This window comes from Meriones unguiculatus, chromosome 12, assembly GCF_030254825.1.
Source record: "Meriones unguiculatus strain TT.TT164.6M chromosome 12, Bangor_MerUng_6.1, whole genome shotgun sequence".
Classification (NCBI taxonomy): Eukaryota; Metazoa; Chordata; class Mammalia; order Rodentia; family Muridae; genus Meriones; species Meriones unguiculatus.
This window is the reverse complement of record NC_083360.1, coordinates 67,762,373-67,788,026: the sequence shown is the minus strand read 5'-3', so window position 1 is coordinate 67,788,026 and position 25,654 is coordinate 67,762,373. Positions and strand designations below refer to the sequence as shown.

The 25,654-nt window shown below is 40.7% G+C and overlaps 1 protein-coding gene and 1 long non-coding RNA gene across 2 annotated transcripts in view; one reads left to right on the top strand and one right to left on the bottom strand.

The window, feature by feature from the left end:
* Positions 1 to 6,502: 6,502 nt before the first annotated feature.
* LOC132646826 (uncharacterized) overlaps positions 6,503 to 25,654 on the bottom strand; it is a 41,080-nt gene continuing 21,928 nt past the window's right edge. The window contains exon 3 of the long non-coding RNA XR_009585149.1: positions 6,503 to 11,718. This is a non-coding gene — a long non-coding RNA (uncharacterized LOC132646826). The remainder of the gene's footprint in view (positions 11,719 to 25,654) is intronic.
* On the top strand, positions 13,107 to 15,534 carry LOC132646775 (interferon alpha-11-like). The gene is made up of 2 exons (XM_060365257.1): positions 13,107 to 13,148; positions 14,861 to 15,534. Exons 1-2 carry the CDS (start codon positions 13,107 to 13,109, stop codon positions 15,491 to 15,493), a joined length of 675 nt encoding a protein of 224 aa, XP_060221240.1. The 3' UTR covers positions 15,494 to 15,534.

Genomic DNA, 25,654 nt, shown 5'->3' with positions numbered 1-25,654 from the left:
ATATATATATATATATAGAGAGAGAGAGAGAGAGAGAGAGAGAGAGAGACAGAGACAGAGACAGAGAGAGACAGAGAGACAGAGAGAATACAGATATACACCAACATAAGGTGTTATGCAGCCATCAATCTCTCATTAAACACTGAATCTGAGATTAACCTTCAGTCTTCAGTGTGTCTAGCGCACAAATGCTCATGCAGTTCTGACAGACAGCATCTGATCTCGGTGCTTCAACTGTCTGTATGTTTCCATTTACTCTTTCGTCTTTCCTTGAGGTATGGTTTCATAGTACAAGTCTCCACTTCTGTTTTATTTGACTTTTCTACTTTCCTAGAAAGAAACATGTGACGTTGGATGATAGCCCTGAACCAAATGAGATGTCATTGGAAATGAAAGATAAAGAAACAAACTGAAGTGTAATCCAAATAACAAAGTAATAGCAACAGTGTTAGCGTCTACGATAAAATAGACAAGATCTATGGTCACTAAATAAAATGATATTATGAAAGTGCCTATATTTTCAGTTGACTTTCAGGTTCAATGTAATCCAAATAAACCTTTCAATAATGTTTCTCTCACTTGGAAAACATACATGGAATCATGAAGATAGAAAAGAATGAAATCAGTGTTATAATTGTAGTGTCATAATTCCTGATTTAAAATTATATCTACACAGATGATTCATGGCTGCAGCAATCCATGTTGATAATCCGAAGGAATGGGCGGGCATGGGAGTGTTAGCAGGCCTTCTGGTGTTGGTCTCCTTGGTTTGCCTGTGGTATATATGCAAGATTAGAGTCTCACAACAGTGTGATGCAGCCATGATCATTCAGGCCTTTACAGCCATTGAAGCAGGACATTCTCCCCAAGCATGGTTGGATACCATAAAAAGCTAAAATGATACGCTCAAGATGCGAGGCTAAGCACTGCACTCAGGGTCAGCCGCTTTGGACCCAGAGAAGAGCATGTCTGATTGCATGCGGGTTGATGCCCCAGGTCCCGCCTCTGAGAAAAAGGTATCGGACGGGTCTGATGCTCTTTGGGTGGATGACACCTAAATGAACATCTGTACAAAGTCCCAATTTATTTCTAATATCAGAGATCAGACCTCTACTCTTGCCTGATGCGTCCAAAACAAAAAGGGGGAACTGTAGAGAGCTGCGGAATGCTATGCCTTAAAGATGGAGCTGGTTTCTGCCTTCCACCTTCCCGATGGTGAGTGCTCTCTGTCACGAACAACTCCACATTTGGCTAAGGCCGAGGATCTGGCTTGCTTCCATGTAGGTGGACCTATCTGCATTGCCCCCGTGGCACGCCTGGGTTGGCTACCCAGAGGCTATTTAAGCTGTGGGCTGGCTTTCCCCGGGGTCCGAGGATTGTTCAATGTTCCTGAATAAACTGCATTGAAAAATATATATATATATATACTGTGGAAAAGAAAAAAAAATTATATCTACACATCTGGTAGAGGGGTACTGCCCTGGACAACCCTCACCACAGAACCCTCTTGCTGTCCAAGCCAATAAAGAGAGAGGCCTGCAACTGCTCATTGAGCAAAAAATAAAAGGTTGATTTGCTGACCTCGAGGATCTTTGTAGAAGAGGAAACGAAAGAATGGGAAGAACCAGAGAGAGTAGAGGACAACAGTGAAGAGTGTTCTTGGACACCACAGGTTAGTTGTACTAATGGCCTAAAAGTAGCTATGATGGAATGAACAGGACTAAGCCAGACAAATATTCCATCTTGGAAAATGGAGGCAGTGTGGCCTGTAGCTGAGAAATTATGGCAACAGACAGCTGCTGGAGAGAGCGATTGATTCCCTTATTCTCAGGGACAGGGCTTTTGAGAGAGGCTATTCATTCTCCAAGAAATGGTGCTGTGCTGTGCACAAGTAGAAGACTGAGAAGAAGGAAGAGCAAAAGACAGAGGAGGAGGAGATGGAGAAGAAATAAAAGAGTAGAAGGAGGAGAAGCAGGAGAATCAGAAGTGATGAAAATAAGGAGCAAAGCCCATAAAACTGAGAGGAAATAGCAATGTTTGAAATGACTAATTTTAGAGGCAGTTCACTCCCCTGGTGGGCTTCCTCCAAGGGCTGGTTCTTGAGGCTATTCTGAATGAGGTTGTTTCCCAGATTGTTCTTGGTATATTTGTATGTGTTGTAAAGGGTGGTAGTCATTTTTCTTGATCTATTTTGTATTGCTCTATACGGTCTCACTCACATCTAGAACCCAAAAGAGTTGAACTCACCAAAGGCGCCAGAAGTCATGGAAGTCAGATGGAAGACTAATCTGGGGAATATTAGGCCAAAGAGAACTAAGAGACAATGTGACAGGGCAAGATTCTCTGGCATTTTACTGAACAGCATGCTGGGATACCTGCAGAAGAATACTGTAAACTGGAGAGAAGTTGAAGGGAGGCAGTAGGATTTGTCTAAACATTCTGCAGTGTACTGTGTATCCAATCTGTTTTTGGATACTGTTTATTTATTTAACTTTTATGGTACCGATTATACTGTTGACAACATTTGAATATTTTGAAGAGATACCAAAGTTACTAACAAAAGTGACTATAAAAGTGTTTTATTTGAATATAAAATAATTAAATATTTAGAAAAAAATTATAAAGAAATATTAAGCTTTGGTACATCAAAGAAAAATAAGAAAACAAGAATTAACATAAATACTTAAATTATGTTAGTAATAAAATAAATAAATAAATAAATAAACAGTTATGTGCAAATAGACACAGAATCAAATGCTTTTACATATAGACAAAATTTTTTCTGTTTTGCTGAAACATCTAGGTAGGTTGATTATATTCATCCCAAAATGAATGAGAGGTTTGTTTTCAATTTTAATTAGGTTTATTTGTTCACATTACTGTAACATGTTACAGAAAACATACTGTTTTTGCTCATATTTATACAATGAGATTTAAAACCTCTTTGATTTTACTAAGCCAACTTGACATCTGTTATGTAATGTTATGCATTTACTGTCTCCTTGTCCTAGTTGTGGTAAGATCTTAGAAGACAAAGATCATGTATGTTTCCCACACATTTTTGCTGACCTCAACCCATTTCTTATTGATGCTCAAAATGATAAGAAGTGAGGTTGCCACACTAATGGTGTCCAACTCTACCTCTGATTCAGTGATGGTAATATGGTTGTGTAAAGTCTTGAAATGGTTGAGAACATTGGAGGAACACCCAAGGGCCATCAGGTAGAAAGAATTATGGAACATGAGACTATGTGTGCAATTGGACAGATGTTTGAAGTTCTGTTAAGGCTGAGATTTTTTGGCCACACAAAAGCTAGTTTTGTTTTTCTATTGTAGCTAAGTAAGTCACGCATAAATGTTGGAACATGATGGCTACAGCTTCAGTCTACATTACTCTGTCATTTATTCACCAGGCTTACCATAAACCAACACCCACAGCAAGAACAAGAAGGCATGATGTTCCATGATGTATATCATTTGTAAATAAATAACTTATCTTGAATGTGTTATAGAATCACCCTTGGAAAAATTATAAAAATAGTTAAATAACTTTCTTTTTTGCCATAACTGTCTTTATTTTTATTTTTATTTTTCATTAATTACAGTTTATTCACTTTGTATCCGAGCTGGAGCTACTCCCTTGTCCCCTCCCAATCCTGCCCTTTCTCCCTCTTCTTCTCCTATGCTCCTCCCCCAGTCCACTAATATGGGAGGTCCTCCTCCCATTCCACCTGACCTTAGTCTATCAGGTCTCATCAGGACTGGCTGAGCTCCTGTTCCCCTTACTAGAAATCCCACTTGGATACTGAGCTGCCATGGGCTACATCTATGCAGGGGTTCTAGGTTATCTCCATGCATGGTCCTTGGTTGGAGTATCAGTCTCAGAAAACACCCCTGGCCAAGATATTTTTGGTTCTGTTGCTCTCCTTGTGGAGCTCCTGTCCCCTCCAGGTCTTTCTATCTCTCCCTTCTTTCATAAGATTCCTTGTACTCTGCCCAAAGTTTCACTATGAGTCTCAGCATCTGCTTTGATACCCTGCTGGGTAGAATCTTTTTTTTTCTATAGAGGACTTTATTATTATTATTATTATTATTATTATTATTAATTACACTTTATTCATTTTGTATCCCCCCTATAAGCCCCTCCCTTCTCCCCTCCTGATCCCACCCTACTTCCCCTTTCTGCATGCATGCTCCTCCCCATGTCCACTGATAGGGGAGGTCCTCCTCTCCTTCCTTCTGATCTTAGTCTGTCTTCTTCTGTGGCCTGGTAAGGCTGCTCCCTCCTCAGGGGGAGGTGATCAAAGAGCAGGCCAATCAGTTTATGTCAGAGGCAGTCCCTCTTCCCATCACTATGTAAGCCATGGACACTAAACTGCCATGGGCTACATCTGTGCAGGGGTTCTAGGTTATCTCCATGAATAGTCCTTGGTTGGAGTATGAGTCTTTGAGAAGGTCCCTGTGTTCAAATTTTCTTATTCTGTTACTCTCCTTGTGGAGTTCCTGTCCTCTCCAGCACTTGCTATTTCCCACTTCTTACATAAAATTCCATTCACTCTGCCCACCAGTTGGCCATCAGGCTCAGCATCTCTTTTGATAGTCTGCAGGGCAGAGGCTTTCAGAGGCCCTCTGTGGCAGGTACCTAGGTTGTTTCCTGTTTTCTTCTTCTGGCTTTCAGAGGCCCTCTGTAGTAGGTTCCTAGGTTGTTTCCTGTTTTCTTCTTCTTCTGATGTCCATCCTCTTTGCCTTTCAGGATGGGGATTGAGCGTTTTAGTTAGGGTCCTCTCTTTTGCTTAGTTTCTTTAGATGTACTGATTTTAGTGGGTTTATCCTATGTTATATGTTCATATGAGTGAGTATATACCGTGTGTGTCTTTTTGCTTCTGGGATAACTCACTCAGGATGATCCTTTCCAGGTCCCACCATTTACCTGCAAATTTCATGATTTCCTTATTTTTCATTGCTGAATCCATTTTTTCATTTCATTTCCTTATTTTTCATTGCTGAATCCTTATTTTTCATTTCTGAATCCATTCTTCAGTTGAGGGGCATCTGGGCTGTTTCCAGCTTCTGGCTATTACAAATAAAGCAGCTACAAACATGGTTGAGCAAATGTCCTTTTTGTGTACTTGAGCCTCTTTTGGGTATATGCCTAGGAGTGGTATGGCTGGATCTTGAGGAAGCGCTATTCCTAGTTGTCTGAGAAGCACCAGATTGATTTCCAGAGTGGTTGTACAAGTTTACATTCCCACCAGCAGTGGAGGAGTGTTCCCCTTTCTCCACAACCTCTCCAGCATGTGTTGTCACTTGAGTTTTTCATCTTGGCTATTCTGATGGGTGTAAGGTGAAATTTCAGGGTTGTTTTCATTTGCATTTCCCTAATGGCTAATGAGGTTGAGCATTTCTTTAAATGCTTCTCTGCCATTCGATATTCTTCTGCAGAGAGTTCTCTGTTTAGCTCTGTTCCCCATTTTTTAAGTGGATTACTTGGTTTGCTGCTTTTCAGCTTCTTTAGTTCTTTATATATACTGGATATGAGTCCTCTGTCAGATAAAGGGTTGGTGAAGATTCTTTCCCAATCTGTAGGCATTCGCTTTGTTTCAATGACAGTATACTTTGCTTTACAGAAGCTTTTCAGTTTCAGGAGGTCCCATTTATTGATTGTTGCTCTCAGAGCCTGTGCTGTTGGTGTTCTGTTGAGGAAGTTTTCTCCTGTACCAATGAGTTCTAGGGTATTCCCCACTTTTTTTTTTCTAGCCGATTTAATGTGTCTGGTTTTATGTTGAGGACTTTGATCCACTTGGACTTCAGTTTTGTGCAGGGTGATAAGTATGGATCTATTTTCATTTTTCTACATGTAGACATCCAGTTAGACCAGCACCATTTGTTGAAGATGCTATCTTTTTTCCATTGTATGGTTTTGGCACCTTTGTCAAAAATCAGGTGTCCATAATGTGTGGGTTTATTTCTGGGTCTTCTGTTCGGTTCCATTGATCCATCATTCTGTTTCTATGCCAGTACCATGCAGTTTTTATAACTGCTGCTCTATAGTACAGCTTGAGATCAGGGATGGAGATACCTCCAGAAGATCTTTTATTGTAGAGGATTATTTTAGCAATTCTGGGTTTCTTGTTATTCCATATGAAGTTGAGAATTTTTCTTTCCAGGTCTGTAAAGAATTGTGTTGGCAATTTGATGGGAATTGCATTAAATCTGTAGATTGCTTTTGGTAAGATGGCCATTTTTACTATGTTAATTCTGCCAAGCCATGAGCATGGGAGATCTTTCCATCTTCTCATATCTTCTTCTAATTCTTTCTTCAGAGACTGGAAATTTTTTTCATACAAGTCTTTGACTTGCTTGGTTAGGGTTACACCAAGGTACTTTATGTCATTTGTGGCTATTGTGAAGGGTGTTGTTTCCCTAATTTCTTTCTCAGCCCTTTTGTCTTTTGTATACAGGAGGGCTACTGATTTTTTTGAGTTAATTTTGTATCCGGCCACTTTGCTGAAGGTGTTTATCAGCTGTAGGAGTTCCCTGGTAGAGTTTTTGGGGTCACTCAGGTATACTATCATATCATCTGCAAATAGTGATAATTTGACTTCTTCTTTTCCAATCTGTATCCCCTTGATCTCCTTCAACTGTCTTATTGCTCTAGCAAGGACTTCCAGCACTATGTTGAAGAGATATGGGGAGAGTGGGCAGCCTTGTCTTGTCCCTGATTTCAGTGGGATTGCTTTAAGTTTCTCTCCATTCAGTTTGATGTTGGCTTAGGCTTGCTGTATATCGCCTTTACCATTTTGAGATATGTGCCTTGTATCCCTGATCTCTTTAATACTTTAAACATGAATGGATGTTGGATTTTGTCAAATGCTTTTTCAGCATCTAGGGAGATTATCATGTGATTTTTTTTCTTTCAGTTTGTTAATATGGTGGATCACATTGATGGATTTCTGTATACTGAACCACCCCTGCATACCTGGGATGAAGCCTACTTGGTCATAGTGGATAATATCTTTGATGTGTTCTTGTATTCGGTTTCCGAGTATTTTGTTAAGTATTTTTGCATCAATGTTCATAAGGGAGATTGGCCTGAGATTCTCTTTCTTTGTTGAGTCTTTGTGAGGTTTAGGTACCAAGGTGATTGTGGCTTCATAGAATGAGTTTGGTAATGTTCCTTCTGTTTCTATTTTGTGGAATAGTTTGAAGAGAACTGGAGTTAGCTCTTCTTTGAAGGTCTGGTAGAATTCTGCGCTGAAGCCATCTGGTCCTGGGCTTTTTTTTTGGGGGGGGGGAAGACTTTTGATGACCGCTTCTATTTCTTTGGGGGATATAGGACTATTTAATTGACTTACCTGGTCCTGATTCAGCTTTGGTAAGTCAAATCAATCAAGAAAATTGTCCATTTCATTTAGATTTTCAAATTTTGTGGCATATAGACTTTTGAAGTAAGTCCTAATGATTGTTTGGATTTCCTCAGTGTCTGTAGTTATGTCCCCCTTTTCATTTCTGATTTTGTTGATTTGGGTGATGTCTTTCTGCCTTTTAGTTAGTTTGGCTAAGGGATTGTCGATCTTGTTGATTTTCTCAAAGAACCAGCTCTTGGTTTCGTTGATTCTTTGAATTGTTTTATTTGTTTCTAATTGATTGATTTCAGCCTTGAGTTTGATTATTTCCAGCCAGCTACTCCCTTTTGGTGTGTCTGCTTCTTCTTTTTCTAGGGTTTTTAAGTGGGCCATTAAGTTGCTTGAATGAGCTGTCTCGAATTTCTTCTTGAAGGCACTTAGTGCTATGAACTTTCCTCTTAGCACTGCTTTCATTGTGTCCCACAAGTTTGGGTATGTTGTGTCTTCATTTTCATTGAGTTCTAGGAAGACTTTAATTTCTTTCTTTATTTCTTCCCTGACCCAGCTGTCATTTAGTAACAAGGTTGTTTGATTTCCATGTGTGTGTAGGCTTTTTGCTATTTCTCTTGTTGTTGAAGTCCAACTTTATTCCATGGTGATCAGACAAGATACTAGGGATTATTTCAATCTTCTTGTATCTGTTGAGGCTTGCTTTGTGACCAACTATATGGTCTATTTTGGAGAAGGTTCCATGAGGTGCTGAGAAGAAGGTAAATTCTTTTGTGTTTGGGTGTAAGGTTCTGTAAATGTCTGTGAGGTCCATTTGACTCATGACCTCTGTCAGAGATACTGTTTCTTTGTTTAATTTTTGTTTTGTTGACCTGTCCTTTGTTGAGAGTGGGGTATTGAAGTCTCCCACTATTAATGTGTGGGGATCTATATGTGGTTTAAATTTTATCAATGTTTCTTTTACAAATGTATGTGCTCTTGTATTTGGGGCATAGATGTTCAGGGTTGTGATGTCTTCCTGGTGGAATTTTCTTTTGATGAATATGAAGTGTCCTTCCCCATCTCTTTTTATTAATTTTGGTTGAAAGTCTATTTTATCAGATATTAGAATGGCTACTCCTGCTTGCTTCTTGGGTCCATTTGCTTGGAAAGTCGTCTTCCAACCTTTTACCCTCAGGTAATGTCTATCTTTGTGCCTTAGGTGTGTTTCTTGTATACAACAGATTGCTGGGTTTTGTTTACGTATCCATTCTGTTAATCTGTGTCTTTTTACTAGAGAGTTGAGTCCATTGATGTTGAGAGAGATTAATGACCAGTGGCTGTTAGATCCTTTGATTTTGATGTTGGCTGTGGTCATAAGGTTGTGTGTGTGGTCGCTTTTTGTTTTACTGTAGTAAGGTTAATTATTTCCTGTGTTTTTTTGACAGAAGCTAATTTTTCTTGGGTTGTATTTTCCCTTCCAGTGTCTTCTGTAATGCTGGATTCGTTTGTAGGTATTGTTGAAATTTGTTTTTCTCATTGAATATCTTGTTTTCTCTGTCTATGAGGACTGAGAGTTTTGCTGGGTATAATAGCCTGGGCTGACATCTGTGTTCTCTTAGGGACTGCATGATATCCATCCAGGCCCTTCTGGCTTTCATAGTCTCTGTTGAAAAGTCAGGTGTGATTCTAATGGGTTTGCCTTTATATGTTACTTGGCCTTTTTCCCTTGCAACTTTTAGTATTTTTTCTTTGTTCTGTATACTTACTGTTTTGATTATTATGTGGCGGGAGGATTTTCTTTTCTGGTCAAATTTGTTGGGTGTTATGTAGGCCGCATGTATTCTTATTGGCCTCTCCTTTAACTTGGGGAAATTTTCTTCAATGATTTTGTTGAAAATATGTTCTGGGCCGTGGTGAAGGGAGTCTTTTTTTTCCTCTATTCCTATTATTCTTAGGTTTTGTCTTTTCATATTGTCTTGGATTTCCTGGACGGTCTGTGTCAGGAATTTTTTGGATTTAACATTTTCTTTGACAGGTATATAGATTTCTTCCATTGTATCTTCTACACCTGAGATTCTTTCTTCCATCTCTTGTGGTCTGTTGGTTATGCTTACCTCTGTAGTTCCTGTTTTCTTCCCTAAATTCTTCCTCTCCATTATTTCCTCCATTTGTGTTTTCTTTAATTTTTCCAGTTCTATCTTCAGGTCTTGATTTGTTTTGTTTACTTCCTTCACCTGTCTGAGTGTATTTTCCTCTTTTTCTTTTAGTTCCTTCAACTCTGTTTCTTTTACTTCTTTCAGTGATTTAATTATTTCTTCTCTGAAGGCAAAAACTGTTTGGCTGTATCTTCCTGTATTTCTTCACGGATGGCCATAATCTGCTTGTCTTTAACTTCCTCCATTTCTTTACGGGTAGCCATGATCTGTTTGGTTTTATCTTCCTCTAATTCTTTACGTATTTTATTTGTTTCCTCTATTATCCTCTTCATCAGCATAGATGTAAGGTCATCTTCTTAATTTTCTATTATGCTGCCTTGTCCAGGGCTGTTCGCCCCTGGATGGCTGGGTTCTGGAGATGCCATATTGCTCTGTCTTTTGTTGGTTGAGCTTTTATGCTGACCTCTACCCATTGGGCTGTTTTAGGTGTTGGCTGTTAGTTTCTGTGCTTCCTGGAGACCTGGGGTAGGGAGAATCCCCTTGGCCGGAAGATGATTTTTCCTGAAAGAGTCCTCCTCTTCTTTTTGGTTATGGTCACTATATGGCCAGTGTTTCTCAGGAATTGCCACTGCTCACCTCAGGTGTATAGCCCTGAGTAGTAGCTGTGGTCTTTGTTATGCGGGGGGGGGGGGGGGGCTCTCCTCTTATCCATAGAAGTTCTCAAGACAGCTGCCCCACTGCTGGGTTTCTCATTATAAATTTAGTGAGCTGCTGCTGTTGTTACAGTTTTCCAGGTACAGTCCTCTTGAAGAACCTGCTGATTCCCTAGCTGTGGGGTTTTCTCCCAACAGGGAAACTCAGTCTGTTATCCTGGGGCACACAGTTCTGTCCGGGAAAGTGAGAGGAGTGCCCACCAAGTCTCTGGGCCAGAGGCTGAGGGCTCTGCTCTGGGCCTGGAGAATGTGCACCTTGGTTGAGTTGGTGCCTGGGGGCGCCGCTCTGGTCTGGAGGTTGGGTGCCTCAGTCTGGACCAGAAGCTGTGTGTCCCTGTCTGAGATGTCGGCTGCAGGCACTGCTCTGGTCCAGACACTGTGGGTGCAGCCCTCTTGAAGGACCAGGGATTCCCACAGTTTTGTCAGTCTAGCTAGGGATAACTGGTTGATCCTTGGCACAGTATCTGAGGGCTGCTGGAATGGCTCTCTGGCTTTTCTAGGTCTGAGAATGCAGCTGTGTGCCCCAGTGCCCTTGGGGTACTCAATAATAGCGGCTGAGCACAGCGCTCCTGCCAGCATTAGAAAGCTAGAGCCTAGAGTCTGCATGAATCCAGAAAGTCTTTTGGTGTTGGGTGTCCTGAGCATTAGACCTGATGACCCCCCCCCCCCCGCTGGGGGTTTCCTTCTGCCAGGGACACCCAGCCTTTGCTTTGGGGACTGCCGTTCTGTCTGGGGTGGCAGCGAGTAGAACCCACAGGCACAGACGCCAGCCCCTGGCTCCGCCTTTCTGGCCATTGGGAGCCTGTGTGTCTGCCTAGACTGGGTAATTTTCCGACCTTTTCGGGGTGGTGGTATCAGCTGAGTGCTCTGAGATCAGACCACTCAGGTTTCCCTCCCTGTGGGTTTGTACCCAAAGGTGAAAATCAGTCTCTGGTGCCCTGGGGCCCACAGTTCTATCTGAGGCAGCGAATCAGGCCTGCAGGCAGAGCTCTGTGCAGGTGCCTGGGTCCCCGGCTCTGGCTCCGGGCTGGCTCCTGGGGTGCCCGTGGAACCCAACTCTTTTCCAGGGTATGTCTGGGTGACCTAAGGTCTGTCCCAATCGTTTCCTGCTCCGTGGGGTTATCTCTCGACTGGAAAATCCAGTCTGTGATGTTGTGGGCCCACAGTTCAGTCTGGGACAGTGACCAGAGCACGCTGGCCTGTAGCTCTGGGCTGGCAATCAAGCACCTGGCGGAAGCTGGATCTCTTCCACGGTTTAGCCAGGTGAGTTAAAGCTGATTGAATCCCCCACTGTGGGGTATCCTCTCACCTGAGAAACACAATTGCTTGTGTTTTATGGCTGTGAGTTCTGCTTGCTGGTCACTGTGCCGATCCTGCTGTACTGCTGTTCAGAATGAAAGTCCTCCCGGCGCCACCATCTTGCCCCCTTCTCCTCAGTCTGTTTCTTTACCTTTCATTGCCAATGACATCTCATTTAGTCCAGGGCCATCATCCAACATCACAAGTTTCTTTCTAGGAAAGTAGAAAAGAGAAATAAAACGGAAGTGGAGACTTCCAGCATGAAACCAACAGCTCAAGGAAAGACAAAAGAGTAAATGGAAGGTAGACAGTTGAAGCACTGAGAGCAGATGCTGTCTGTCAGAACTGCAAGAGCATCTGTGCACTAGACAAAGAGAAGACTGAAGGTTAATCTCAGATTCAATGTTCAATGAGAGATTGATGGCTGCATAACAACTTATGTTTGTGTTTATCTGTATTTATATATATATATATATATATATATGTTTCCTAGATGACAACTGAAAGTGGAATGACAGGATGACAGGTAAACTTATATACTAAACAGGACGGACTGTATAACAGCAACACACACTATATATAATTATGGACACATGTGCACACAGAAAGCTTCCCTTCTGATATTCTCCCAGTCCATGCTTGCTTCCCCAGAATCCCAGCTTTCAGTCTCACAGCCCTTGTTTCCCACTCCCTGATGCAGGAAGCCCCAGTGTGAGCTCCTAATTTGCTGCACACTGACCACTCTGCTCACTGTCCAACTGCATTGCATTGCATCTTGATTTTTGCCTAGATGTTTTTCCCTGAAAATATATAGGCATCAGTTGAAACCAAAAATGAAGCAGCTCAAGTTTGTAAGAAATTGATGTGAGAGACTTTCTTCCTATTTTGGAACGTTGAGAATGTTCTTTTAATGACTTAATGCTGTCTGTGTCAAAGAAAAGAAAGAAAAAGGAACTAGAAAGAAAAGAAAAAAAAAGAATGAGAGAGGAAAAAAAGGAAAAGTAGAAAAAAAGGAAAAAGAGAGAAAGGAAGAAAGAAAGAAAAAAGAAAGATAAAAGTGAGAGGAATAAAGAGTAATAAAAAGAAGGAAGGAAAGAGAGAGAGAAGAAAGGAAGGAAGGAAGGAACAAGGAAACACAGCCAGAAAGGAAACTAGATCTGCAGCAGTGATGAACGTTTGGAGAACACCGCCACCTGCTGGCCATGGCCTTAGTGCTTCTGCTTTCAGCGTCCTCTGAAAAAGTCCCCTCACTTGCCAAGGAGCTCAAGCCTGTTCACCACTTCCTCTTCCATCAGATTCAGTTTACTACGTCATATAGCTAGGGCTTTCATCCTATGAAGCTGAGTTAGTATTTTACAGGAAGATGAAGATGGGTTGATTTTCATTCTTCTACAGGCAATCATCCAGTCGGACGAGAGCAATTAGTTGAAGATAGTCTCTTGTTTCCACTGTTTAGTTTTGTATTCTTTCTTAAAAATGAGGGTCAGTGGGTGTGAGGACTTCAGCCTGTGTCTTCAACTCTATTCCATTGAGGAACCGCATGTTTCAATTCCAATGCCATGTTGAGTTTATTGCTGTCGTTCTGCACTGTGAAACAGAGGATGGCGAAGCCTGCACCAGTTCTCTTTGAATTCAGTATCGCTGTAGGCTTTGCACTCAATTAGTAATTATAAACAATGTTAATTTTAACTAAGCCCAACATACACGTGTTATATCGTTTTAGAATATGAAAGCGCTATCATAGCCATGCTTGTGTGTTTGCATTTGCATGTGCATAGAGTGTGGCCTGAATAATACAGTGCTCCATGTACATGTCTGCGTGTCCTCCTCAGTGTCAGGATTACAGGCGTGGACACCTGTGCTGGAAAACCATCAGGCATTTCTGAACTTACTGACTGGTAATCTCCCCAGTGCCTGCGTTACTTATTAATAAATCTCCAAATATTTACAGGATTTCTGTATGAAAATCGCATCGATATAGTGTCTATCAGAAAAGAAAACTGACAAATATGGATATTGAAATAATATTGACAAATATGGATATCTGGAATAAAGGGGGGAAGTTACTCTTTGATAAAGAAAAAATAAAATGAGGAAGAAAAACATTTTCTGACTCTTCAGTTGATTGGAACGGAAGCAAAAAAAAATGAGAAGTTGTGCTTGACCATGTTAAAAGACACAAAGAGAAAGGAGGGAAAATGGGGGTCTCTCACAGTGTGGTGTTAGTGATTTTCAGTTGGGATTATAGATTAATCTACATTTCAATCATAAGGTGCTATAGAATCATGAAAGAGCAAGAGCAGATATTTATCAGAGAGTAAAAGCAAAGTGCTGAAATCCTTGTCAAAAGATTTGAAATCTGTGCTCAGAGACACAGGGAGCTATAAGATCGTGTACAGATACAACCAATTAAATCAGGGAAACCCAGGCAATGTAAGAGAAAATCAGTAAAGAGATGATATAAAGACAGAGTCGTAAATCTTAGAACTGAAGAATTCAGTGTCAAAGGAAAATGCAGGGACAGCTTCAAAGCACAAATGAGGGGCCTTTGTCACAAATGAGTGAGTGTGTGAAAGTGTAGTTATACCTCTGAGAGAGACAGATACACCGATGAGAGAATGAGAGAAAGAGAGACAGAAATACACAGATGAGAGACAGAGAGATCACACACAAGCTACAAGTTACACGGTGAGTGCTGTGGATGGAGGTCACCTGTCAGGTGTTGGTCCTCCGGGCACACCCTGGGTTCCAGTAATCCAACTCAGTCAACAGGCTTGAACAGCAACTCTATCACACATTAAGCCCTCAGGACAGCATGACAATAATTAGATATCTAATATACAGTGATGATTACATTGAACCTTTATATCAATTTATATTATACATAATGAAGGCAATTTGAAGAAATCATTTTACTGTTTTAAATATTGGAAAATTTTAAGGTATACCAGTACTTCAACAAAATTTAACTTAGAAAATTTTGCATCATACTTTGAATTATAAATTAAATATTTTTATACTTGATATAAATAAAAAACAATTGTATTGCCATAACAGTTATAAAATTGTTACAGGAAATTCTGTCTTCAAAATAGGCACATAAATTTCAAACAAAAACTGTTTATCTTTGTTGTAATATTAAAAAAATTCGAATTAGAAAAAGAAAACCTGTAAAACAGCATTCAGAGGGAAGATGTGAAAGAGGAAGCAAGAATGAAAATCAAAATGGTTTAGAAAAATTCCCAAACAAAACCAGATAATGTGTTAAAGAAAGTGGGGTGGCTTTCAGAAAGTGAAAATTCGTGTTTCCTCTATTTAAGACACATCCACACAGGACAGGCTTCAGAGAACCTAGAGGGGAAGGTTCAGGACCACAGAGCCCAGAGGACGAGCAGCATCTGCAACATCCACAATATCGAAGCCCTGTGCCTTCCTGACGGTCCTGGTGGTGCTGAGCTGCTGGTCAACCTGCTCTCTAGGATGTGACCTGCCTCACACACATAACCTGAAGAACAACAGTGCCTTGAAACTCCTGGCACAAATGAGGAGACTCTCCTCTGTCTCCTGCCTCAAGGACAGAAAGGACTTTGGATTCCCTCTGGAGAAGGAGAATGTCCAGCAGATCCAGAAGACTCAAGCCATCCCTGTCCTGAATGAGCTGACCCAGCAGGTCCTGAGCCTCTTCAGCTCAAAGGACTCCTCTTCTGCTTGGGAGACAACCCTCCTAGACACATTCTGCAGCGGCCTCCACCAGCAGCTCCAGGACCTGCAGGTCTGTCTGAGGCAGCAGGTCGGGGTGCAGGAATCTCCCCTGACCCAGGAGGACCCCGTGGAGGCTGTGAGGAAGTACTTCCACAGGATCACTGTCTACCTGAGAGAGAAGAAACACAGTCCCTGTGCCTGGGAAGTGGTCAGAGCACAAGTGTGGAGAGCCCTGTCTTCCTCAGCCCACTGGCTGGCCAGACGGATTGATGAGGAGGAGGACTGAGTCCTGAGCCAAAGAGGAGAGGACTGTGCTGGACTAGGATGCTCTATCTCGCTTCATGAGCTTCCTTTAAAACTCTCATTCATTTTGGGATGAATATAATCAACGTGACTAGATGTTTCAGCGAAACAGAGCAACGTTTTTGTATATGTAAAAGCATTTTTTTTTTCTTTATCCATCAGGTCTTATTTATTTATTTATTTATTTATTTATATAATTTCAGGCATTTATTTTAAAGCTTACTGTCTTATTGTTTCTTTAATGTACCAAACCATCATTTGTAATCAAACAATTTACACTCAAATAAAATGGTTTGTTTTTGTTTTGTTTTGTTTTGTTTTTATTTTTTTTAATTATTTTTTATTATTATTTTTTTTATCAGTTACATTTTATTACCTCTGTATCCCAGCCGTGTCCTGATCCCTCATTCCCTCCCAGCCCCTCCCTTCCTCCCTCATCTCCACCGTGCCCCTTTCCAAGTCCACTGATAGGGGGACCTCCTCCCCATTCATCTGATCCTGTTTTATCAGGTATCTTCAGGACTGGCTGCAAAGCCCTCCTCTGTGGCCTAACAGGACTGCTCCTCCCTTCGGGGAGTGGGGAGACTAAAGAGCCAGTCATTGAGTTCCTTTTAGAAATAGTCCTTGTTCCCCTCGCTTTGGGAAACCAATTGGTTACTGAGCTACCACAGGCTACATCTGAGTGGAGGTTCTAGGTTATATCCATACATGGTCCTTGGTTGAATGTCAGTCTCAGAAAAGACCCTGTGCCCAGATATATTTGGTCCTTGTGGAGCTCCTATCCTTTCCCCATCAGACTAACTCCCCTTCTTTCTTATGATTCCCTGTACTCTGCCAAAGGTTTGGTCATGAGTCTTTGCTTCGAAAACACTGCTAGTTAGAGTCTTTCAGATGCGCTCAGTAGACTCCTGTCATACGTTCAATGCACATCCCATCTGTCTTTCTAAACGAGGATTGATCATCTTACCCCATGTCCGCTCAATTGATTATCTTTTTTAGGTGTATAGATTTCATTATGTTTATCATATCTTATAGGTCTATATAAGTGAGTATATCCCATGTTTGTCTTTCTCCTTCTGGGATATTTCACTCAGAATGATCTTTTCTAGATCCCACCATTTGCCTGCAAATTTCATGATTTTCTCTTTTTTGATTGCTGAGTAGTATTCCATTGTATACCACAATTTCTGTACCCATTCCTCCGTTGATGGACATCTGGGTTGTTCCAGGTTCTGGCTATTACAAATAGAGCTGCTATAAACATGGTTGAGCAAGTGTCCCTTTTGTGTACTTGAACATACTTTGGGTATATACCTAGCAGTGGTATAGCTGGGTCTGGAGGAAGCACTATTCCTATTTGTCTTAGAAAGCGCCAGATAGCTTTCCAGAGTGGTTGTACCAGTTTACATTCCCACCAGCAGTGGAGGAGGGTTCCCCTTTCTCCACAACCTCTCCAGCATGTGTTATCGCTTGAGTTTTTCATCTTGGCCATTCTGATGGGTGTAAGGTGATATCTCAGGGTCGTTTTGATTTGCATTTCCCTGATGGCTAATGAGGATGAGCATTTCTTTAAGTGTTTTTCTGCCATTCGATATTCCTCTGTTTAGCTCTGTTCCCCATTTTTTTAATTGGATTACTTGGTTTGCTGCTTTTCAGCTTCTTTAGTTCTCTGTATATACTGGATATTAGTCCTCTGTCAGATAAAGGGTTAGTGAAGATTCTTTCCCAATCTGTAGGCGGTCGTTTTGTTTTGATGACGGTATCCTTTGCTTTACAGAAGCTTTTCAGTTTCATGAGGTCCCATTTATTGATTGTTGCTCTTAGAGCCTGTGCTGTTGGTGTTCTGTTCAGGAAGTTGTCTCCTGTGCCAATGAGTTCTAGGCTGTTACCCACTTTTTTTTCCAATTGATTTAGGGTATCTGGTTTTATGTTGAGGTCCTGATCCACTTTGACTTTAGTTTTGTACAGGGTGATAAATATGGATCTATTTTCATTTTTCTGCATGTAGACATCCAGTTGGTCCAGCACCATTTGTTGAAGATGCTGTCTTTTTTCCATTGAATGGATTTGGCTTCTTTGTCAAATATCGAGTATTCATAGGTGTGTGGATTTATTTCTGGGTCTTCTATGCAGTTCCACTGATCCTCCTTTCTGTTTCTATGCCAATACCATGCAGTTTTTATTACTGTTGCCCTGTAGTACAGCTTGAGATCAGGAATGGAGATACCTCCAGATGATCTGTTGTACAGGATCGTTTTGGAGATTCTGGGTTTTTTGTTTCTCCATATGAAGCTGAGAATTTTTTTTTTCGAGGTCTGTAAAGAATTGAGTTGGTATTTTGATGGGAATTGCATTGAATCTGTAGATTGCTTTTGGCAGTTTGGCCATTTTCACAATGTTAATCCTACCAATCCATGAGCACGGGAGATCTTTCCATCTTCTGATATCTTCTTCGATTTCTTTCTTCAGAGACTTGAAGTTTTTCTCAAACAGGTCTTTCACTTGCTTGGTTAGAGTCACACCAAGGTACTTTATGTTATTAGTGGCTATTGTGAAGGGTGTTGTTTCCCTAATTTCTTTCTCAGCCTTTTTGTCTTTGGTATATAGGAGGGCTTCTGATTTTTTTGAGTTTATTTTGTATCCTGCCACTTTGCTGAAGCTGTTTATCAGCTGAAGGAGTTCTCTGGTTGAATTTTTGGGGTCGCTCATGTATACTATCATATCATCTGCAAATAGTGACACTTTGACCTCTTCCTTTCCGATTTGTATCTCCTTGATCTCCTTTAGTTGTCTTATTGCTCTGGCTAGGACTTCAAGTACTATGTTGAAGAGATATGGGGACAATGGACAGCCTTGGCTTGTCCCTGATAATAAAATGGTTTTATACAACACTTTTCATTAGTAAATTCAGTATGTTTTTTAATTTTTCCAATGTTTTTAACCTTATTCTCATCACCATAAAAATTAAACAAATAATCAGTATTAAAAAATCAGACTGGATATTGAGGGACCCTGTGCAGTGTTTACATAAACCCTTGAACTTTCTCTGTGCTCATCGCCAGTCTATATTATGCTTCTGGAGGTTTAGCCAACATTCTGTACAATGGAAAGCCAGAGAATCTTGCTCCCTCACACTGTTTCATAGTCCTTTTTGACCTAAAATTTTTCAGATTAATTTTCTGTTTGACTTCCATGACCTCTGGTACCTACCATCTACTCTCAACTGTGATAGGTTTACCTGTTCTGTAATCCAAATATGAGTGAGATCATGTACAGCAGCATAAAGTAGATCAAGAAGAATGACTCAGCTGCCTTCATAGAACAAACAAATATACCAAGGAAAACCTGGGATTAACCCCATTCCTAATAGCCTCAAGAACCAGCCTGGAATAAATCCCAGTAGGGGAGCAAAATGCCACCAAAATCAAACTTTTCCATTAGTACTATTTGCACTCTATTTCATGGGCTTTTCTCCTTCCCCTTCTCAATGACTCTTCTGCTTCTCTTCTTCATCATCGTCATCCACTTCTTCCTCCTCCTTCTTCTCCTTCTCCTCCACACCCTCCTTCTCTTCCTCCTCCTCCTTTATTTTTTTGTCTTTCTTTTTAGTATAGCACCATCTTTAGAACTAGGGCAGCTTCTCTCTGGGTCCCCATTCTTGAGCCATTACTGAATCTCCATCTCCCAGCAGCCAACATTTGCCATAGTTTCTCAGCTGTAGAGGTGAAGTTACCTTCACTTTTCAAGATGAGATATGCTTTTTAATCTCACATGGTTTTGTTCACTCAGTCATAACCTTTTTTATGTCATTTGTGCAACTCACCTGTTGTGTCCACGACGCTCCGTTGCTGTAGTCATCACCCCTCTGGCTCTTATCTTCCATCCACTCCCTCTTCTGTAAATGATTCTTGAGCCCAGGAAATCAGCCTTTTATTTTCTGCTCAGTGGTCAGGTGTGGGTCTCTGTGTCTATTGGTTTAGACTGCAATTGAGTTCTGTGGTAAGAGTTATCCAGGGCAGTAGGTCTCTTCATATTAATAGCTGTGATTTGAAATCAGGTATTGTGATACTCTGAATACAACACTGCTTTTAATTCTTTGGTAGCTTCTGACTCCACATGTCCTTTCAAGTGATACTTCTGGGAAAAACATCATTGAAAGTTTCATTTGGATTGCATGGGCCCAGAATATCACTTGAAAGATACCTTTCATAACATTGTTTTATTTAATGTCCATAGCTTTTTTTTCTATTTTATCTTAGTAGCTAACGTGGTTGCAATTACTTTGGTTTTTTTTATGACATGTATGTTCCTTTCTCTCAATTTCATTTTCTATGACATTGTACTTTTTGATTCAATGCCACAAACCAACATCAGAGTTGTTGGGTTTTTTTTCTACTTTGCTAGGAAAAAAAAAAAGTGGAAACATCTACCATGAAATGAACGTCTCAAGGAAAGATGAAATATTGAATGGGAAAATGCAGAGAGTTAAAGCACTGAGAGCAGTTGCTGTCTGTCAGAATTGCCTGAATATCTTTACTAGACACATGGACACTGAAGATTAATCTCCAATTCAATGTTCAATCAGAAATTGATGGGTGACAATCCTTTATATAAGACACAGTGTTCTACACCATAACTGAAAGTGGAATTACAGATATATTTATGTAATATACATGATGTTCCATGTAATAGGACTTCATACTCTATTTAATTACATATATGTGCACATACACAGCTCTTTCTTCTGATATACTCTCTGTATGTCCCTTCATTCCCCGACCCCTCTTTCAGTCTCACAGCCCTTGCCCACCCCCACTCCCATATAGAATGGCACAGTTGGGCTCCTGGTTACCCAGCTCTGCTCACTGCACAATTGCTTTCTATTACATCATGATTCCTTAGTAATATTTCATCTAAAAATGCATAACCATGTATTAAACTAAAATTAAGCTGTTCAAAGTTAATATTTTAACAAAAACTGACATGTGAGGAAATTTTCTCTTATTTTTGGCACATAGAGAATGTTCATCTAATGACCTAAAGTAGTGTCAAATGAAAAAAAAAGAAAAGAGAAAGAGAGAAAGAAAGAAAGAAAGAATGGAAAAAGGAAGGAAGGAAAGAAAGAAAGGATGGAAGGAAGGAAAACAGAAAAAAGAAAAAAGAAAGAAAAAATAAAAAGAGAGAAAGTAAGACAGAAAGAAGAAGGAAGAAAGGGTCGAAAGAAATATAGAAAGAGACAGAAAGAAAGAAAGAAAGAAAGAAAGAAAGAAAGAAAGAAGAAAAAAGAAAGAAAGAAAGAAAGAAAGAAAGAAAGAAAGAAAGAAAGAAAGAAAGAAAGAAAGAAAGAAAGAAAGAAAGAAAGAAAGAAAGGAGAAAAGAAAGAAAAAAGAAAAAGGAAACAAAATCTTCAAAGCTGAAAAATAGTTAGAGACGAGCGCCACCTACCGGCCATGGCCTCCAAAGAACAAACTGAGTCCAACTCTGGTGACTTCTCCAGAGAATTCAGTTTCTTGGCAGTTTCCTCCACACTAAAACATGCTTTCCCCCAGAAGAACAGACATTCCTTTGGAGGATTTCATTTCCTTCACTTCTCATCCGAGGGAGGGAAAATTCTCTCAGGTTCATGTCCTCAGCGTTCATGTCTTCTGAACCGACGTTTAGCCAATCGGCTACAGGGGCACAAAATGGTCACTGTGTGTCCTTTCCCTCAAGCCTTCTACAGTCGAAGTTCTCTGGAGAAGGAGGAGTCTTTCTGTAGTCTCCTCAGGAGCTATTCACAACCAAGCTCACAGTTTCTGAATATTAAGGAAAACATTTGGACTGCATCGTGCAACTGAGCAAACCAGCCTTGAGCTAGGAATGCGGGTATCTTCTGAACCCACAGAAGAGTCTCCACCTGCTGCTCTGCCTGCTGCTACCAGCAACAATGAGCTGGGTAAACGCACGGGTTTGTGACTGCCTTTGGATCTGAGACTTCAAGAGTTCAGATAACCTCTTCCACAGAGGAACGTGCTACTTGGTGCAACATGAATCCAGGTTCTGGTCATGGTCACTCTTTTTTCTTTTGACTTTTATATCATCCTCGTTATTACTATTCTCATGATTTATCATAGTTGATTCAATTTGTATCTTGGCTGTGGCTCCCTCCCTCATCTCCTCCCAGTCCCACCTCAGACACCAATACTACTCAGATATTAAAAAAAGGAAATAATAAATTTTGCAGTTGAATGCAGGGAGCTAGAAGAGATCATCTTGAGTGATGTTTCCCAGAAGCAAAAAGACACACATGGTATTTTCATACCCATAAGTGTTTACTAGACATATAATATAGGACAAACATACTAAAATCTATACTCCTAAAAAAGCTAAACCATAAGGAAGACCCTAGGGAAATCCTCATTCAGAAGGACAAATGCTATAGACAGAGGAAGGCAGGGAACAGGACAGGAGCCTGCCACAGACGGCCTGGGAAAGTCTCCACTGATCGAGGTATCAAAGCAGAAGCTGAGACCCATAACCAAACTTTGGGCAGAAAGTATGGAATTTCATGAAAGAAGGGGTGATAGAAAGACCTTGAGGGGACAGGATCTCCTGGGTGCCCTGGAGAGACTGGTACCCCAACCGTGGGCAATCTTAATGGTTTCAGAAAACCTAGTTCTTAATCCTAATGGAACAAGATCTGTGGTTTTGCGCATAACAGCCCAGAGATTCTACTTTTTTATAGTTTAACATTCATTTCCTTATCACAGTTTATTTGCTTTGTATCCCAGCTGTAGCACCCTCCATTTCCTCCCAGTCTCACCCACCAACCAGTTTCTGCACCAATGCCATTTCCTAGTCCACTGAAATGGGAGGATGTCATCCCCTTCCATCTGACCCTCGACTATCACGTCTCATCAGGGCTGGCTGCATCATCTTCCTTTGTGGCCTGGCAAGGCTACACCCCCACCACTGGGAGGTGATCACAGTTAGCTGAGTTCATGTCAGAGAAACCCTTTGCTCCCCTTAATAGAAAATCCACTTAGAAACTGAGCCGCCTATGGGCTTTATCTGAGCAGAGGGTCTAGGTCCTCTCCATGCATGGTCCTTGGTTGGAGCATCACTCTCTGCAGGCCCCCCTCGGCTCAGATGGTTGGGCTGTGCTGGTCTTCTTGTGGAGTTCCTGATCCCTCCAGGTCTTTCTATCTCACTCTTATTCCATGAGGTTTTCTGCACTCTGTCCAAAGAATGGCTATGAGTTTCAGTATCTCCTTCAATCAATATCCTGATGGGTAGAGTCCTTCAGAGGTCCCCTTGGAAGGCTCCTGTCCTGGTCCCTGTCTTCTCCAACTTCCCATGTCTATCCTGAGGATTAAGCATATTCCCTACGGTCCTCCTTGTTGTTTAGCTTCTTTGGGCCTATAGATTTTAGTATGTTTATTCTCTATTATATGGCTAATATCCACTTATAAGTGAGTATATACCATATGAGTCTTTCTGCTTCTGGGTTAACTCATTCAGGATGATCTTTTCTAATTCCCACCATTTGCCTGAAATTTTCACAATTTCCTAGTTTTTAATTGCTGAGTAGTATTCCATTGTGTAAATGTACCACGATTTCTGCATCCATTGTTTAATTGAGGGGGTGTCTAGGTTGTTTCCAGATTCTGGCTATTTTGAATAATGCTGCTATTAACACAGTTGAGCAAATGTCCTTGTTGTGTACTTGAGCATTTTTCGGCTAAATGCCTAGTTGCAATATGGCTGGATCTTGATGTAGCATATTCCTAATTTTCTACGAAAGTAACAGATTGGTTTCCAAAATGGTTGCTCTAAGTTGCATACCCACCAGCAATGGGAGGAGGGTTCCCCTTTCTCCACATCCTCTCTGAATGTGTCATCACTTGAGTTTTTTATTTTATCCATTCTGATGTGTGTGAGGTTGAATCTCAGGTTGTTTTAATTTGCATTTCCTGAATGACTAAGGACATCGAGCATTTCTTTAGGAGTTTCTCTGCCTTTTCATATTCCCTTTTTCACCCATCATCTCTGAGTACTGCTGGACACTTGGAGGGACGAAGACAGTGTGAATCTGTATGTATGGAAATCCTAGAGCTTTATCAACTCCTTCTTAAAAGTGAGCTGTCAACTAATGATCCATCCAGTAGGACCAATGCAATTTGTTTAAGATGCTGTCATATTTCCAGTGTGTAATTGTGTATTCTCTGTATAAAAAACAAGCTGTCAGTAGGTGTGAGGACTTAGGTCAAGCTCTTCCATTTTACTTCAACAATCAACTATCTGTTTTTATTATACTCACATGCTTTTTAAAAATCACTAGGCTTCTGTAATATACAAATTATAACAACCCCATTACATACACATGCTGTGTGTTTGCATTTCCATGTGCATACAGTGTGGCCAGATGTCTTTCAATGTTGGGCTTTTACTCCCATCACTTTCTACCTCGTTTTCTGTGACAAGTCCTTTCCCTTAAGCTAGCACTCACCACTGCGGTGAGACTGACTGGCCTTTGAGGTAGTTGTGGCTATTACTTGTTGTCAACTTGACTACAACTGAAAGAAATGAAAGCCCCAGTGTAAGGTCACAGCTGTGAGGGAGTTTTGCTTAAATTGGGGTTGGGAGATCCACTGCCAATCAGAATTTTTAAGTTGGGAAGATACAGCATTAATCTAATCTATGAAGTGTGGAGACTCACTGCTAATGTGGGCCCCACCTTCTGCTGGAAGCCTGCATAGGAGGATAAATGAAGGAAGCTTTGCTGTTGGTCTGCATGTTCTCCCCTCACTAGCAAGTCCATTCCTGTACTAGCTCTGTAGCCTACTTGTTTTGCATTCTGGCACATACTGAATATCAACTAAGATATCCAGCCTTGTAGGATGAAAAGTTACTGGATTTTTGGACCTTCCATAAGTTAACAATGCTTTTTGGATTAGCTGGCCCACAGCCTAGAAGTAACTCTAATACTTCCTACACATATATATGTATATGTACATAGAGAGAGAGAGTGAGAGAGGGACTCTGTCTATCAATGTTACTCTAGAGAACACTGACTCATACAGCACTCCACGTAAATGACTGTGTCTTCTCCTCAGTGTCATGATTACAGGCATGTATTCTTTTACTAGCTTTTACATGGCTTATGGGCAATCGATCAATTATTTGTGCATTTACTGCAAGCATGTTCCTGACTGAAAATATCCCTAGTGGGTATTTTATTTAATAATAAGTAAGGATACAAAATTTACAATATTTGTGTATGATAAATTAATAGCAATTGTGATTTTCAGAAAAAGAGAATTGTCAGACTCTGATATTGATGCAGAACCTAAAGAGACGATTGTACTGATTGCTTAAGGAAGTGAATAAGTAACACAACTTTCCGGTTATTCGGTTTACTGGGATGGAAGAATGTGACTTGCTGTGCTTGGTGTTCAACCAAGTTAAGTGACTCGAAGAAGGAAAGAAAATAAGGATCTCTCAGCAGACACAGTCTTGCAAAGAAGAGTAAGGTGGGATTATAAATCAACCTATATTTCATTTGTAAGGTGCTCTCGAGTCATGAAAATGACAGAGAGTGACAGATTTCGGGGAAGAAGAAAAGTGTTAATATGCTTGAAAAGATTTCAAAGCAATAGTCAGAGACACAGCTAGACACAAGATCATGTAAAAATATAACAGATAAAATGAAAAAATGCTGTTTCTTGTTTTCTCCTTCTTCCTATGTCAGTTTGCCTTTGTGAGTGAGGATTGATCATCTTACCCAGTTCCTGCCAGCTCAGCTTCTCTAGGTGTTCATTTGTGTATGTTCATCCTATATTATATGTCTAGTATCCACTTATAAGAGAGTATATACTGTGTGTGTCTTTCTGCTTCTGGGATACGTCTCTCAGGATGATCTTTTCTAAATCCCACCATTTTGCCTGCAAATTTCATGATTTCCTTGTTTTTAAATTTGCCTGTAAATTTCCATGATTTCCTTGTTTTTAACTGCTGAGTACTATTCCATTGTGTAATTGTACCACCATTTCTGTATCCATTCCTCCTCTGAGGGGCATCTGTGTTTTTTCCATGTTCTGACTATTACGAATAAACCTGCTAGAAACATGGATGAACTAATGTCCTTGTTGTGTACTTGAACATA

Excerpts from the sequence above, each read along its gene's own strand:
- LOC132646775 (XM_060365257.1), top strand. The coding sequence starts at position 13,107 with ATGGCGAAGCCTGCACCAGTTCTCTTTGAATTCAGTATCGCT. Across the intron at positions 13,149-14,860 it reads TCTTTGAATTCAGTATCGCT|AGGGGAAGGTTCAGGACCAC; the intron begins GTAGGCTTTGCA and ends CAGAGAACCTAG.